General features: G+C 40.5%; 1 protein-coding gene across 1 annotated transcript in view; it reads left to right on the forward strand.

Annotated features, from left to right (window-relative positions):
* The window catches only part of dysf (dysferlin, limb girdle muscular dystrophy 2B (autosomal recessive)), a 104,263-nt gene that overhangs the window by 30,646 nt on the left and 57,307 nt on the right, over positions 1-16,310 (forward strand). The window contains exons 17-37 of the mRNA XM_039610216.1: positions 523-638; positions 1,032-1,145; positions 1,243-1,420; positions 1,684-1,808; positions 2,047-2,153; positions 2,616-2,811; positions 3,217-3,363; positions 3,469-3,600; positions 3,693-3,859; positions 5,926-6,040; positions 6,116-6,221; positions 6,302-6,444; positions 7,381-7,554; positions 8,431-8,515; positions 8,621-8,698; positions 12,600-12,781; positions 12,889-13,029; positions 13,169-13,198; positions 13,290-13,325; positions 14,044-14,085; positions 15,471-15,572. Coding sequence (XP_039466150.1) covers positions 523-638; positions 1,032-1,145; positions 1,243-1,420; positions 1,684-1,808; positions 2,047-2,153; positions 2,616-2,811; positions 3,217-3,363; positions 3,469-3,600; positions 3,693-3,859; positions 5,926-6,040; positions 6,116-6,221; positions 6,302-6,444; positions 7,381-7,554; positions 8,431-8,515; positions 8,621-8,698; positions 12,600-12,781; positions 12,889-13,029; positions 13,169-13,198; positions 13,290-13,325; positions 14,044-14,085; positions 15,471-15,572 — 2,516 coding nt within the window. The remainder of the gene's footprint in view (positions 1-522; positions 639-1,031; positions 1,146-1,242; positions 1,421-1,683; positions 1,809-2,046; positions 2,154-2,615; positions 2,812-3,216; positions 3,364-3,468; positions 3,601-3,692; positions 3,860-5,925; positions 6,041-6,115; positions 6,222-6,301; positions 6,445-7,380; positions 7,555-8,430; positions 8,516-8,620; positions 8,699-12,599; positions 12,782-12,888; positions 13,030-13,168; positions 13,199-13,289; positions 13,326-14,043; positions 14,086-15,470; positions 15,573-16,310) is intronic.

A 16,310-nucleotide genomic window follows, 5' to 3' on the forward strand; every position in this document is an offset into this window, starting at 1 on the left:
GGGACAAAAATATTTAATCTTTCATAGACTTTCTAAAATTTTTCTAAAAGTATTTTATATTACGTACCTTTTTCTGCCATTACTCGGTTGCCCACCTTGTTTAAAGTCACCTACTTCAAACAAGCTAAGCTGAAGTGTTTGCATGTCGTGTTTGGGCTTTGAGTTTGAGTGGCGTTCAGACATCTGTTTCCTCTTTTTCTGTGATTCTGAACCATCCTTCCTCTCTACGCATTCAGATGACTTGACTCCACGGAGCGTCCACTCTGGCAGTACGTCCACCATCCTCTCTGTACTGTAACGCTTTTGTGTGCAAGAGTTGGGCAGTCATTTGCACTGTCTCACTTCACTGTTGTGATGTTCTCTTCTCTAAACTCAAATCTCAAATCATGGCTAAATTTTGGAGAAATCTAGAAAATATCTAATCACTTTAATTGTATTTAATCATACCTTCTTGATTCTAATCATAGTTCTGCATCTTACCCCTCCATAATAAAACATTATGTCCTTTTTTTGTCCCCACAGTGGATGACAGTCTTGGTTTCCTGCCAACGTTTGGTCCGTGTTTTGTAAACCTATACGGCAGCCCCAGAGAGTTCACCGCCTTCAATGACCCCCATGAGGCTCTTAACTTGGGAAAAGTAACCTATTTATCTTTGTTAATGAGTTCATGATCTCCGTGGCTAGTTTCAAGTCCTTTTGAATTCAATATCATGTTCATTTTGTAAACTATGGACCCATTTGGAGCACAAAAAAGAGAATTAGACAGGGTATGCTTTTGGGCAGGCCCAGTCTGTATCAGATGAGCACACAGTGTCCCTTGGTTTTAAAATATCAAGATGGGCTTGGATCAGAACATTCAGCTCAAGGCTTCATTAGGAATGATGTCACAGTGGCTGTGCCCATGCTTTACAGTATATGCAGGCTGTGGAGGTGTATTTGTTTAAAGGTTATCTATGGTTATCTACACAGACGGGGTTTGTAATGACAAACTTTGACAGTGCCAGCGTCTGTCCCTTTTTTCTGTCCATCAGGGGGAGGGCGTGGCATACCGAGGCCGGGTTTTACTGGAACTTACCACGAAACTGGTGGACAAGCCGGAGCAAAAAACTGAAGACATACCCTCAGATGATCTTTTGGTGGTGGAGGTGAGAGATTAGGACCTGATTCCAGATAGAAAGATAGGTGGATAAATAGACAGATACACTGATCCCTCTTTTCACCCCCCCCCTTGCCATCATGCAGAAGTTTCTCAGGAAGAGGAAGTTCTCGCTCTTCGTTGCGTTTTACTCGGCCACACTCCTCCAGGACGTCGACGACGCCATCCAGTTTGAAGTCAGCATCGGCAACTACGGCAACAAGTTCGACTACACCTGCCTTCCTCTGGCCTCCACTACTCAGTTTAGCAGGGCAGTGTTTGATGGTGAGTCAGCGGTCAAAGGTCAGGCTGGAACCGGTGTGACATTCAGAAGGATAACATTCAAAATATAACTTTATGTACTAACATAAGCAATGATCAGTATCAAATTTCGACGGATCTGCAGTTCAGATGATTAAAAATGTGAATTTTTACAACGCAGATTAATTCATGCAGATTGTGATTTAAAAACTGGGATTTAATTGTTTTTACAGGACTGTCTCTGTTCTTATTGCCTATGTAAATGTGTGTGTGTGCATATTTTTCAGGTTGCCACTACTACTACCTCCCATGGGGAAATGTTAAGCCGGTGGTTGTTCTCTCTTCGGAGTGGGAGGACATCAAGCCAAGGATCGAGGCTCTCAACATGTTGCTGGCTGTCACAGACAGGCTGGTGTGTGCCCGAATGTGTCTTCATCTGTACTTGTTACAACTAAATCGAGTTGAAGATTTAAATACTTTATTTTTTATGCAAATATTTAAACATGAAAATAATAGTTATTTTATGTTATTTTTATCTAAAATGAAATTTAAAAAAAATCTGTTTTAGTAAATTAACTCAAAGCTCCCAGGGGTCGGTTGTTAAATTTGTATGCTGAGCTTTAACTGAGTGAACGGGTTTGTCTGTCCAGGAGGCGAACCTGCAGAGGGTGCAGCTGGCAGTAAAGGCTGGTGGCGATCTGGAGGAGGTGGAGCTCAGAGTGGTGGAGCTGTTGGATCAGCTTATCAGTGACTGCAGGTAAACTCAGTGTTGTTTAAAGTTATTGTGATCCACTTATTCCCGAGTGTTTCACATGTGCTTCATTGCAGGGAGGGAAATCCAGGGAAGTTTTTTTATTTGTTAATTTGTCATTACGACTTTGCTGGAAAAAAAAGTTAAATTCCTTTTGCTGGTTAAATTATAGAGTAATTAAAATGATCTCTATCCAGGCAGCTGACTCAGTTTAAGTGAGTTCATGTAGACACATCAGCCGTGATTCATAATATCTGGCCATGCAGCAATCATCTCTGGAGCATCAAAAATACATGAACTATTCCTATTGATTTTAGTGACAATAAACTTTTTGTTTTGTTTAAAAAAAGGATATTTTATCATCCAGCATGTGCTGCACACATCATTAGTCCTGTGACTTCTCACTGGTGAACTTCTCTTCATTTCCTGCCATGTTTGCTTCCCGTCTTTTTCGCTCTCTTCTCCCAGTGAGGAGCTGCCCTCTCTCGATCAGTGGCAGTGTGCAACGCCTCTGGATCGCTCGCTGAGGCACGTTCGTACCCTCCACCTGCAGCAGATCGCCGCCGCAGCACTGGCTCTCAAACATGGTCCAGAGACGGAGCTCTCCACAATGCTGGAGCAGGCTGAGGACTGGGCCAACAGGCTGAGGACCATGGCTGAAGAGGTGCGTTTAAATGAACTTCTACAGTTTGAGTTAGAAGCTCTTGATATGTCTGATGGGTGAAAGTGAGCACAGGAGACTTCTAGAGCTCCAAAAAGTTCATAATTTGAGTCATTTTGAGCAAACATGTCATATAAGATTTCTCCTTTTCTTGGTCTTCCTATAATCAATCCAAGTATTATTTTATTTTAATGTTATTCAAGGTGATGAGCTTTGATTTCAAAAACAAAAGATTGATTGAAAAACACAAGCTGACCAACCATTTCCTCTCTGGAGGTTTATCTGGCCTAGAGATGGAGACATAGACACATTCTCCATGAATTATTATTCATTTAAATGATCCTTTAATAAGAAAACCAGTTACCACTAATTTCTCTTTCTCTCTCTTCCTTTATGTCAATCTTCCAGCCCCAGAACAGCCTTCCAGATATCGTGATATGGATGTTGCAGGGTGACCGCAGGGTAGCGTATCACCGCATCCCAGCACACACCGTCATCTTCTCCCAGCAGCACTGTGGGAAACACTGCGGTCAGCTGCAGACTGTCTTTCTTAAGGTGCACACTCACAGTCGATTAACATCAGAGGACATTACACCACTTACTTTAATCAGCATCATGACACAACGTGTGACCAACCGGTTGTATGTGTTTGCTGTGCAGTGTCCACAGGGCAGCGGGGGAGAAGCCAAACTTCCCGGTCAGTTGAGGGTTAAAGTTTGGTTTGGATTGGCTGCTGATGTCAAACACTTCAATGAATACGCTGAAGGAAAACTGTCTGTCTTTGCTGAGGCGGTAAGAAGTCGACAGAACTAGGATGAAGTCTCATAAAGAAGTCTTTAAATATCAGCAATGATCCCAGCCTGCCTCCTTCTCTCTGTCTGTAGTATGAGAACCAGACACGGCTCGCCCTGGTGGGCAGCTGGGGAACTACAGGTCTAACCTACCCCAAGTATAGCGACATCACCGGGAGAGTTAAACTGCCCAAAGAGAGTTTCAAACCCTCGCCCGGCTGGTCCTGGGCTGGAGACTGGTACATCAGCCCCGAGAGGACGTGAGTCTGTGCCTTTAACCTTTCGCACTCTCATTATTCTGTGATTAACAGTTTAAAACTCCAGGCTTTGGTGTGTGTTGAAGCTGTTGGAAAGAACATGGGAATTTTGAGGCTTTAACTGATTTTTAGAGGCACATTTTTAGGCTTAATTTATCCACTAAGATTAACATATTTGCTCCAGATATAAACAAATGGACAGGCTGGGAACCATCAGTCGGTTTTATACATTAAGATGGAGACACTTATACATTTGAGGAAAGCAATCTTTTGTACTATTGTTGTGCTTTTTGGACTCTCTTTGTGACTTTTCATTAATGTGTTTTTTTTTTTTTTTTTTTTTTTTGCAAATCAGTTGTAAGTTTAAAAAAAATGTTCCCTTTAATTTTCTTTCTTTACCTCCATTTGTTTAGAAATTACACAGTATATATATATTTTTTAAAACACTTATGGATTTAGTCTGTGGATTTGATTATTTTCACAGGTGCAGCCCTGAACTTTTCTAGACATTACTAGATATAAACAGACTATTTCCTGGTGTATGCTACATGTGTGAAAGGAAAGCTACGGCAAATATCTCGATGTGATTCTTTCCAAAATTTTCAGAGGCTCTCTTGTGAAATTTATATAATTACCTTGAATTGAAGCAGGGTCAAAAGTATACATTCTGACTCAAATATACATACAGTTGCCTAAATCCTTTATTAAGTTGTGCTAAAGGTTCTGGCTGAAGGTCTTAACCTGACAACTTCAAGGTCTATTAAATCACAGTTAGTGATTGAGTGACAGCTGGTAGTTTCTCTTGTCAGAATAGAAAGGATTTGTTGGACAGCACTTACTGGACTGATTGATACTTGAAACAATAAGAAAGTACAAGCAACTCAGATCAAATAAAGAGAACTCTAGATTTCCACAAGTTTGGAAAGTCTGTTTCCATTTCTTAACAGCTACAGATTCAAAGATTGTCATTTCAAACAATTCAACACAAGTTAATCAGATGTATCATGCTACTTTGCTAAGGTCTGGAAGAAGACCCTAACTGTCACAATCAGATGAAAGGAAATTTGTTAGGATGTTTGGGAACAACCCAGAAACTACCAAGGCTCAAGCCTGCCATGAACTGAAAACTTCTGAAACACCAGCATCACTGTGAAGTGAACTTTACATCATAATGGACTGAGAGGCTGCAGATGCAGAAAGAAGCCCTTGCCCTAAAATCAACACTTTCAAGCTTAACCTGAAATTTGCAGCTGCCCACATGGACAAGCTAAATACCTTAAGGAGAAAGGTTTTATGATGAGACGAGATCAAAATTGAGCTATTTGGCCACAATGATAAGAGGGATATTGGAGGACTAGAACATTGCATCAGTTGTCAAGCATGGTGGTGGTGGTGGCATCGTGCTCTGTGGCTGTTTTGCTTCCAGTGGTACTGGTACATTGCACAAAGTGGGTGGAATAATAAAGGGAGAGGACTACCTCCAAATTCTTCAACTTCACCTTAAATCAACAGTTAGATGGTTGAAACGTGAACACAGTTGGGTGTTCCAACAAGCCAGTGATCCCAAACATGCATCAAAGCTCTGTCTGGAATGGAAGCAATCTCATGTTAAGCTTCTGGAATTGCCTGACCTCAACCCTACTGAATATTTTTGGAGTAAGCTTGGGTCCATGTCAGGAAAGCAACCAGTTTAAATGAACTCTACAGTTTCTGCTAAGAAAACTATTCAAATATTCAACCAGAATTGTGCCAGAAGCTTGTTGACGGCTAACAAAAACATCTGGTTGTGTTCATGAACATTTAACTAAATATTAGAGTGTGTGGGAGGTAAATGTGTGTATTTGAGCCTTTGTATATACTTTTGACCATGTGTAGATTAGAGAAATCCAAAATTAGAAGTCCAAAATTGCCACAACATTCATGCCTGTGATGAGTGAATGTAAGCTTCTCACCACAACTGTAGTTGTTTAACAGTGAGACAATTTGTGGTAAATGAAAATGTTTACAAATGAAGGTCATTTGTAAATTAATGTGTATGTATCTGTTGCTTTGTGGTGTTAATACTTCAGACTGCTGTTTGATGTGGATGCCGGTCACATGACCTTCACAGAAGAAGTGTTTGAAAACCAGATGAGGTTACCAGGTGGCCAGTGGATCGGCATGCCAGAAGGATACACGGATGTGGTATGTATGAGTGTTTCTCTAACACATTTTGGCTTCAGTCATCGCAGTAAATCTAAACAAGTGTGTCTTTGTCAGAATGGGGAGAAGGCGGTGCCAAAGGACGAGATTGAGTGTCCTCCGGGTTGGGTATGGGAGGAGGTGGAGTGGAGTGAGGATCTCAACAGGGCTGTGGATGATCAAGGTACACACAGGCACACAATAACACCATGTTCAACAAAAGAGAGTAAATTAAAACTAATAAGTCCTTTTCTGTGTTTTCAGGTTGGGAGTACGGCATCACCATTCCCCCAGACCGTCGTCCCAAGTCGTGGGTGCCGGCAGAGAAGATGTACCACACCAACCGACGGAGACGATGGATACGGATGAGGCGACGAGACCAGCAGAAGATGGACGCTCTGAGAAAGGTAGCAGAAGAGAAAGAAATGAATTTGACATGAATTTGAACAAAATATACTTTATTCGATGTTTTTTCAGACATATTAAATATCGGCGCTTCAACAAAGCCAAAAGCAGGAGAAATAAGTCTGCAATGAACAAAGCAGTAACACTTTATAACAAGGGCCACGACTAAGGGCATGATAAATGGAGTTTCAATGTGTGTATTTGCATAACTTCAGGTGTTTTCAGGAAGCCGTGGGTCATATTATGAAGCATTGCCAGCAAATTCTGAGGTGTTGCATGAATCAAATCAAATAATCCCATAAATAATACATATTGTCTCTGGAATTCTTAATCCTATTTGTTCATGCTGCATATTGTAAATCCCTCAAGTGTTTTTTTTTCTTAAATTAATTTCTAGGAAGAAATTAAGAAGAAATTATGTTCTTTGGGGACTTTTCTCACTCTGGGATTATGATACATTCTTTATAGGTCACGGATCCGTGTATCCCCATTTCCATCATTTCTGCCCACCCTAAGTAATCCGGCGATGTGAAGAAGGCGGACATAATCATAGTCCGAGGAACATTAAAGTTTTAAAGTTTCCATCAGTTTGATGGCTTATTTTATTCCATACAACATATCTTTGACCAAAATATCAAGTCAGTAAGGATTTGCTGGCCTGATTTGATATATAAAGAAAAGAGCTGATGAAGACAAGTGAAAAAATGATGTTAGCCAAAAATGGGGATTAGTAGTTTTTCCTAAATTGAATTTTAAAATAAAAATGAAATTACAAAATTAAGTCCTGAACAGCTGAAGTTCCCCATAGTAACCACTAGATGGTGGCCAAGTTCCACAAATAAACAAAGGAACGTTTGCTTTGAGCGTCTCTTCTGCCCTCATGTTTTTGTTTTTGAGGCAAATGAAAAGCTGATTTAAGTTTATGTTTGTGTTCACAGCAGCGTCCGGACGAGGCAGAGAGGGAGGGCTGGGAGTACGCTTCTCTCTTTGGCTGGAGGTTCCACCTGAAGCCCAGGAAGACGGACAGCTTCAGGAGACGCAGGTGGAGGCGCCGCATGGAGCCGCTGGAGAAGACAGGACCGGCAGCCATCTTTGCCCTTGAGTGTTCTCTGGTGAGGAAGTGCCCCAAATTATGCAGACACCTAAACAATATATAACCCAGATGTTTTGATTTGACATGTTCAAAACTGCTAATCCTCCTCTGAAAAGTCCCACCCTGAGTTTTTGATGGCTGCCTGCAGGCGCGTGCTGTTTTCCACCACAGGAACTATCAGGTGTTTTTTGGATGGTCTCACCGGGACCTGTAGGACTTCTTTCAGGGTTTTTCTCACAGGAAAAATTAAGTGTCCACCCTGGACTGGGTTCTCCTGAAAACATTTGGGTAGAGGGTCAGTGCTGATTGGTTAAACTCTTTAAGGTGAACCACACAAGTGCCATTTTTAAGAAACAAAGACAACGTCACACAGACCAAATGAAGAACAGTAGAAACAGACTGATGAGGCGCAGGCTGAGACCTGAAGTGAGCTAGAAAGAAAAAAACAAAGTGGCCATCACCCAGACCTGAAGCCCCAATACAGAAGGAGAACTGAACAGGGTCAGAAACAGCCAAAAAAAGGTAAATACTTGCACAGGACTGGAGATCCAGGGGTCAAAGCTCAAATTCTGAGTAATTTTTTCCTTAATTGGCCTGCCTTGTGCTTTAGCACTGGTATTTGGCGACATACTTGAAGATGGGCTGCTGTAACCACAGTCGTTTCTTTAAGTGGACAAAATCATCAAAAATGGTACAGATAAAATAAAATAAAAAAGTGATTTGCCCTATCATTATTTGTACAGTAAAAGTAACACAGTCTTTTATTTTGAAGGCCACATAGAAAGAAAATGCTGTGTTGTGCTTGTAAAAGGTTTTGTTTCTGGTACTGTTTATTTTTATTTTTGAATCTGAATGAGGTCTTCATCTTGCTCCTCTCCTCCCTCTTCCTCCACAGAGCAGTATAGAGGACAAGAATGAAGACAAGTCAGTAACGACCACGTTTGGAGTCAACAGGCCTACCATTTCCTGTTTCTTTGAGCGTAAGGCAGCTTCCTTTTTCCTCCCTTTCTTTTCCTTCCCTGTTTTTGTCTGTATAACGATGGGTGTATATATCTGTGTCTGTGTGTGCATTTGTATATATGCAGGTGGCACTCGATACCATCTACGCTGCTATCTGTATCAAGCCAGAGACCTGCTGCCCATGGACAAAGACAGCTTCTCAGGTACTGAAGACAAAGTTGTAACTGTTGCATCATCTGGCAGCCAAAGTTTACCCCAAACCATTTTTTGCAGCAGTTGTGATTACTTTACTTTGTTAAACATCTTTAATCTCGCATGTTGTTTTCCCCCTTTATTCCAATCCAAACACCAACTCTGTGTCATTACCGTATATTCCCTGTTTATTACATAAGATGGATTACCGTGCATCCCTGCAGGAAGAAATTAGGGTTGTGGTGATTATCGGAGTCCTTTGAGATCTCTGCACAAAGACAGAAAAGAGAACAAAAAGAGAGACAAAACAGACTTCACCATAAACAACACAAGAGCAAAAACTGAGGAGGCCTGCGACTGCAAATATAACGACAATATGAAGCGAAACCTGGAACAATGAATCTCCATCTGTGAATAGGATCAAAAGATCAAAACACAAGGATAGTTACAAAAAGCACAACTAAAGAAAAAAAAACCCAAAATTGTCTCCAAGACCATGACAGGCTCATTGCTCAGGGAAGGTGGATTGTTTCCACTGACTCGCTACTTCATAACTTTAACTATAAAAACAAAAAAATTGCTTAAGGAGTCACACAAACCATCTATTACCTGCTGAACAGCTAATAGCAGACAATACTAAGAGCAAAGAGAGCCAATACTAAACTTACATTTAACATATCTCTGCTGCCCCCATGTGGCCAAAAACATGTTCATGAGTTAAAACATCACTATTGATGAGTGTCTTTTCATGCTTTGTCATTGCTAACAATCCTTTGACTTTTCAAATAAATAAATAAAGTCTTTAAATGCACCGAACCTCACTAGGACATAAAGAAAAAGAATCTTTGATATGAAGCACAAAGTTGTGGCAGAGGGAGCAAAGCACTCGCACAAAACAACATGTTTTCCTTCCATTCGGAGAGGTCACGGTAACTGCGACTGCTGCGAGCCTGTGTTAATCAGAAACCCACTGCAGACTCACATGTAAAAACAGAGCTCTCAGAGAACAGACGGATGGACAGACAGATGGAGGGGGAGAGCGATGATAGATGGGAGGTTGGTTAAAGACAGGGTTAGAGAGAAAGAAGCTCAGAGAGCATCCTGGCCACAGACTGACATGATGAATCGCTATCACTCTCCTTCACTCGGTCTCCTTAGCGCGCACACACACACACACACACACACACACACACACACACACATGGTGTAATGGATGAGTAGAGTTGATGGATGGGCTTCACTTGTGCGTTAATCTGGTGTAACATGGCGTCTGGGCGTCCATGATTAAAGACGCTGAGGTCTTTCTTGTTTTCTTTTTTTCCTTCTGTCTGTTGTCTTTTTCTCTGATTGCCTTTCATCTTTTGTCTGTGTTTCTTTCTGCTTTTCCTGCACATCTGTCTTTTTAAGCTTCTCTTTATAGTTCCCCGTTTCCCCTTTGCCGTCTGCCTCTGTTTGTTTGCTTCTTTCAACCTGTCTGAAGCAACGATTTTACCACACATCCGGGCAAGAAACTGCTTGCTGACGAAGCAACTAGTAGAGCAATCAGCTGATGAAGTGTTTCTTGTCTTTACATGTTTTGTTTACTTCCTGCTTTGATTTAAGCTTTGTGCTCAAAAAAGCCACAAAGAAGTGAAACGATTTTCTCTTAATAGTTTAGTTTCTTAAGGTTAAAAAAACAAACCATAAACTGCAGTTCCTCAAATGACCACTTGAAGCTGTATTCAAACGTGAGCCCATTCCTGTTGACTCTCATGTTAAAATGAGATAACTCTTTCCCCTGTAGAGACAATATTTGATGACTTTATCGTTAAAAACTTGTTAGATTAGATTCTTGATAGCCCAATAGGCTGTACAGGCAGAGATCACCCTCACTAACTTCTAAAACACCCAGGTACTTTATAGAAAGTGCTATGCACTGTGCTCACCACTATTTCTATCGAGCTGGCTGTACTTTGTTATTTTTTGCGGTCATTCGTGGGCATACTGTATGCAGAAGATGGACACAAAAGTTAAACATTGCAGGTTTAACTGCCGCGAAGCTCTTTAGTATTTTATTCTGACAGAGTGTCTTTCGTAAAGCTCTATGTTCCCTCAAAGAGCAGAAATAAAGTCATGAAGAATGTTTGTATGGCTTGATTTCACTGATTCCCCCCTCTTGAATTTTTTTTCATCATCCTTCCTTTAAACCGTATCTAATCTTAGATCAAAATCTCCACATTTAGAGACAGTGCTCTTTTCCTCCTGTCCTCTCCTCCCTCCTTTTCTCTTTCTTTCCATCGTCCCTCCTCTCCTCTTTCTCTTTTCCCAGTCTTCGTATGCTTATGTCCCTCTGTGGCTCCCACTGGGGTCCTGACTACTGCTGCTTCCCCTCTACACAAACATACACACACACACTCTCACTAAAAACACACAAGCACAGACTTACATAACCCCCCGGGGCTGTTTGTATTGCTGTTTTTATGAGCTAATGGGATGTTGGAAATGGACGGTAATTGAATGGGTCACCATGGGTGGTGTGTCTGTACACTGTGTGCAAGTGTGTGTGTGTGTTAGATATAGGGTTAATTGAGGGCTGGTGGGAAAATGCATCTTAACTTCTGTTTACTCCAATGCTAACGGCTCCACAGAGACTCTTTACCCGGCCTGAAACAACAAACTACTCAGTCTGTGTAACTGTACGTAGACTACATGTGTTTAATTCAATGTGTGTGTGTGTGTGTGTGTGTGTGTGTTTAACATGGAGGAGAGCGGTTTTGACCTGGAATAACAAACTTCCCAGAGCGGTGTTCCCAGCCCTCTGTCTCGAGCTTGGCATTCCCAAGCTGCTGATGTCACTGCGCAGGACGCCAGGACAGTTTGGACATAATCGTGCATAAGTTTGTACTGCTATACTTGTGAGGACCCTTAAAAACTCATTCAGCGTCTTCAATAATAACCTTGCTCTCTGCTTTGCAAATTAGGACGGCAAAAGCTCATAAACAGCTTCCAAATCCTTCGCCCAGAAGATGTTGCAACCATTTAACTTTCCTTTTTTTTCTTCTTTTTTTTGGGAGTGACCAAAATGAGACCCAGTGTGAAAAACATAAACTACCGTCTCTGCTTATACATGTTTGGTCTCTCTGAGAAGTTGCATTATATTTCATTCTTTCTAATTTGCGAATGACAAATCTTCTCATTAATGCATCACTAAGGGCTGGCTTCTTGAAACTCTTCAGTATCCATCAATCTAGATGTAATAGTTCACCCATCTCCTAAACCCCACTAGTACCACCTCTGTTGACGATGCAGGGTCTGGGGACGACTCAGTCCTCACTCATGACTGTGGTTGAGGTCACTGAGGTAGCAAGAAAACTCTGTTACACTGGGCCTGTGGGTTGGATACAATTCACAGTGACTCCTTTAAGGCTCTGGATGCTGAGGGGCTGCCCTGGTTGACACTCCTCTGCAGCATTGGTGAAGTTCTGGGTAGGCCTGTCTGGATTAGCAGATTATAGTGGTGGTGGTGGTAACTTTTTAAAGGAAAAGGACCTGAGGTTATGTTCCAACTCAAGGGGGATAGCACTCCTTATCCTCCCTGTGAAGGTCCACAGTGGGAGGAAATGGCTGGAAGAGGGCGCTATGGGCTTCCCTTCTAAAATGGGTATTCTCTTGGGACCAGATAAGTGGATGGATAATGGATGGATGGATGGAACTGTCATGCAAAAAATCCTTTTAATAATCCAGTCTAATACATCAATAACATTATATCTGTCGTAGGTAAAGGAAACCGTATAGGTTGAGTAACCAAATATTGAAAAAATTTTGGTTAAAATAAATGACCTCACTCTGCCAAACGGCCAGACCTCGAATCTTATGTACTCCCTGGACACTAAGTTTAAACTAGAAAGGCTCACAGTGTTTTTCTCTCTCCAGACCCCTACGCAATCGTATCCTTCCTCCACCAATCCCAGAAGACGGTGACGGTGCGAAACACTCTCAATCCCACCTGGGACCAGACGCTCATCTTCTATGAAGTGGAGATTTTTGGCGACTCTGAGGTCACAATGGCCAGCCCTCCCAATATTATAGTGGAACTCTACGATCAGGACACATACGTGAGTGTTTAAATGTCATGAAAGGTATTTAGAGGTCTTTGAACATCTGTTTGTTTTTCTGGATGTAACATGTATGTATATGTCTGTGTTGTGTTTTCATTCTTCAGGGAGCTGATGAGTTCATGGGTCGCTGTGTGTGCCAGCCCTCACTGACTCGGTCACCACGCCTGGCCTGGTTCCCGATTCGCAGAGGGGACAGGAACGCTGGCGAGCTGCTGGCTGCCTTCGAGCTCATACGCAGAGAAAAGGTCAGAGGTCAACTTGACACTTTCACCTACTGGTCTTTTTCCTTCTTGTCATATTCAAAGTTTTTAAAGAGGCATGTTGTTCTGATATGGGTGCTTTAGTCTCTGAGGATGAGTCTTGATTTCACTGTTATTCCAACAGCCGTCACTTCACCATATTCCAGGTCAAGAGGTACGTTTATCTCCATTTTTTTCCATTCTTTCTTGAATTTTTGTCTTTTCCATTTAACTTTGAAATATAACTTCTGTCGTATCACCTACAGGGAGATTTCCTGACTTCCACCCACGTCTTAGATGAGGTAAAACCACACCAAGGATTGTACGGTTTTTCCCTAAATTTAAATGTTTGATAGTAAACATGCCTGATACGAGACGATCACACAGTCTAGGAGAGCCAAAGAGTAAATATTCATAAAAATTTTTAAATAACTTGGGTTTTTTTTCACCATTTTTTATTTTTGTTAGGAAAAGTCTGAAAGCAAGCAAACTGGCTAAATCAGAATAATTTATTATCGTCCTTTCTTCAGTTTTTCTTTCTGCTGCTTTCTTCATAAACTGTATGTAAAAGATAGAAGGGGACACAGTGATGTTCTATTTTGAAGCCACAACTTTAACATTTTTTGTCATTCCCTGATCGAGGATCGGATCAAACGTAACTTGTCAGTCACAAAGTTACGACACCATGAAGAATATGCTGCTTTATCACCTATTTTACTGTAATTAGGAGCCATAATTGACAAAAGCATCTTGAAACTGGAGATCATAAAATAAGCAAGTGACATCAAAGGATGCTTAAAAATTAACGCTAATTTCTGCAGTTCCTCCAGTAGCCAGATTCATGGCACTTCTGCATTTGTCTTCACTTCAGCTTTATGCGTCTTTTATGCAGTATGCGGCTTGTCTTCCAATTCTATCAAAAACACCCTACATGTTGCAGTATATTTGTGCAGTTACAGCTCTTTTCATTTATCTTTTGTGCTGAATTATTTTCTTTTTTCTTCATTCTGGCTTCTTCAGCTGATGTTTCCAGGATTCCTCTCTGAAAACCTGCAGCAATGGGTACAATATAGAAACACAAAGTCAAATCCATCCATGGTCATCCCATTTGATGTCTCTGTCCATTTATTGTATATGCTGAAAATTTTATCTCACGTGCATGTTAAAAGCCATCCCTTTTTCTAAAACTTGAAATGTTTATCTACTCATTTTTGATCAGCTGTAGTCTAACACTGTGTGGGTTTTACACGTGGTTTGTTGTATGTTGTATGCAGATGTGTATGGAAGTCCAAAGACAGCATGCATGCTGACTTTAAATTATTTTTAATTTTTTTATAGGAGCTCAAGGAAGTTTCACTTTCAGAAGATTCCAGATTAAATTTTATCATTAGTGAGTGCAGCATACAGTTAATTATTTTGTGATCACAGAAAGAAAGAGAACATTATATCATAATCAGATAATGTTTCTGTTACTATAATTATGCCTTTTTAGGAAAATATACTGAAGCTCAGAAGGAGAAATATTTACCGATGTTGTCTTTGGTTTTCCACAGATTCTTGTAGGTGCAAAAATATTTTTGGCCTCTTATGCATTTTAATCGCATCTTAATTTTACATATATTTGGATTATGTGGTTTATAAATTTACAATGTAGGAAATTTAATGTGATGCATATTTTTATATTTCTCAGTCAAACTTAAAATTGACAAACACAATGAGTTTCAAATGCATTCAACCAATTTTAAGATTAACATGCTTGTTGGGTTTTCTACATTACTTTTGTGTTAAACATATTTAATCCAAATAAATGTAAAATTTACATGCTTTAAAATACATAACAGGCTGCTTGTTGTAAAGTACTATTTTATGCTTTTTAAAGTGCTTTTTTTCATGTTAAATGTTATTACATTTGTGTGGTATTAACACTCATTTAACATTTCTTCATGTTTGTTTCCATAGAACAATTGGCCTGGCAGTAAATAGCATGGCAAGCTGTCTTAATTGTTGTTGTGCATTCATGTGCTGCTCGGATGGTCCAAGTTCCCGACCTGGGAAATTCCTCTTCAGAATTTGATATGTTCTTAAATTTGAATTTGGAAACAGCAAAAACACTACAGAGATTAAAGACTTGTTATCCAGCTAATAAATGTGTTTTCTGCCTAATCTACATTATTGCTCATGGACTGCATTAAACAGTGACAATGTTATATCACCTTCTTGATTAAACGTTAGCCATATAAATCAATTGATTCAAAGTTTCTTACTTTAAACCAAACCTTTACCAGATTTTTGTGTAATTTCAAGTCACTAAAGCATCAGTCACCCAAAAAAGGGAATTTTCCTAGTCGGGGAGTCATTTCTCAGATGATTCCATTACTCCATGAATGCGCAGTTTCTCACTGGTCACTTGTTGTTGACCTGCTACTGTCCTGCATCCATATTCACAGCCGGAGGAGTCAGACCTTCCGTACCCACCACCTCAGAGAGAGCCAAATGTCTTCATGATTCCTCAGGGAATCAAACCTGTTCTGCAGAGAACCGCCATCGAGGTATCACTAATATCTGCTTTTTCTGTTTCATTCTCACCACCTTCCTGGGTGCTGAGAAGCAGTGAAAATTATTATAGTAATTGTGTTTCCTTGTGCTTACGAGTTGTATTGTCTTCTGATCCCTGGTACTGATTCTCTCTTGTGTTATGTGTGCCTTAATTATAGAGAACTTTAGCTTTATTAGTTCCCTTTATCCTTCCCTTTCTGTTCCCTCAGGCTTGTCTTTGTGTTGGTCTTGTCTGTCATGTTCCTTAGTTTAGTTGTGTTACGTTAATCTAATATTCCCGTTCTGCTGTGTCTCTCTTCCTGTTTTATTTTGGTACATGTTGAACTCTGTGTCCTGTGTTGGGTTTGACATCCTGTGTCTCGTTATGCATGATTTGTTTCCACTGTGTCTCCCACCTGTTTGCCCCACGCCTCATTACCATGCGTATAAATTGTCTTGTCTTGTTCTTTGTTGTATCATCCTGTTTCCTATTTCTTGCCATCCCTGTTTGTAGCGTCACTGTAGTTATTTTTTTTAAAGCTCCCAGTGTTTCCCACAAGTTCTTGCTTTTCCTGCTGGATTTTTGGTTTGCCTTAAAGAAAGCTTGGTTAATGCTTCTCTATGTGTCTGGATCTGGCATCCTCTTCAGTGATTAAATATGATAAAAATCTGTTTCACTGAGAGTTTTTGTTGTTTTTCAGTATTAATGTCTTTAAATATCTTTATATTTTAAACTTAAAGAAATTTAAAGG

Source organism: Oreochromis aureus, linkage group 3 (genome assembly GCF_013358895.1).
Source record: "Oreochromis aureus strain Israel breed Guangdong linkage group 3, ZZ_aureus, whole genome shotgun sequence".
Lineage (NCBI taxonomy): Eukaryota > Metazoa > Chordata > Actinopteri > Cichliformes > Cichlidae > Oreochromis > Oreochromis aureus.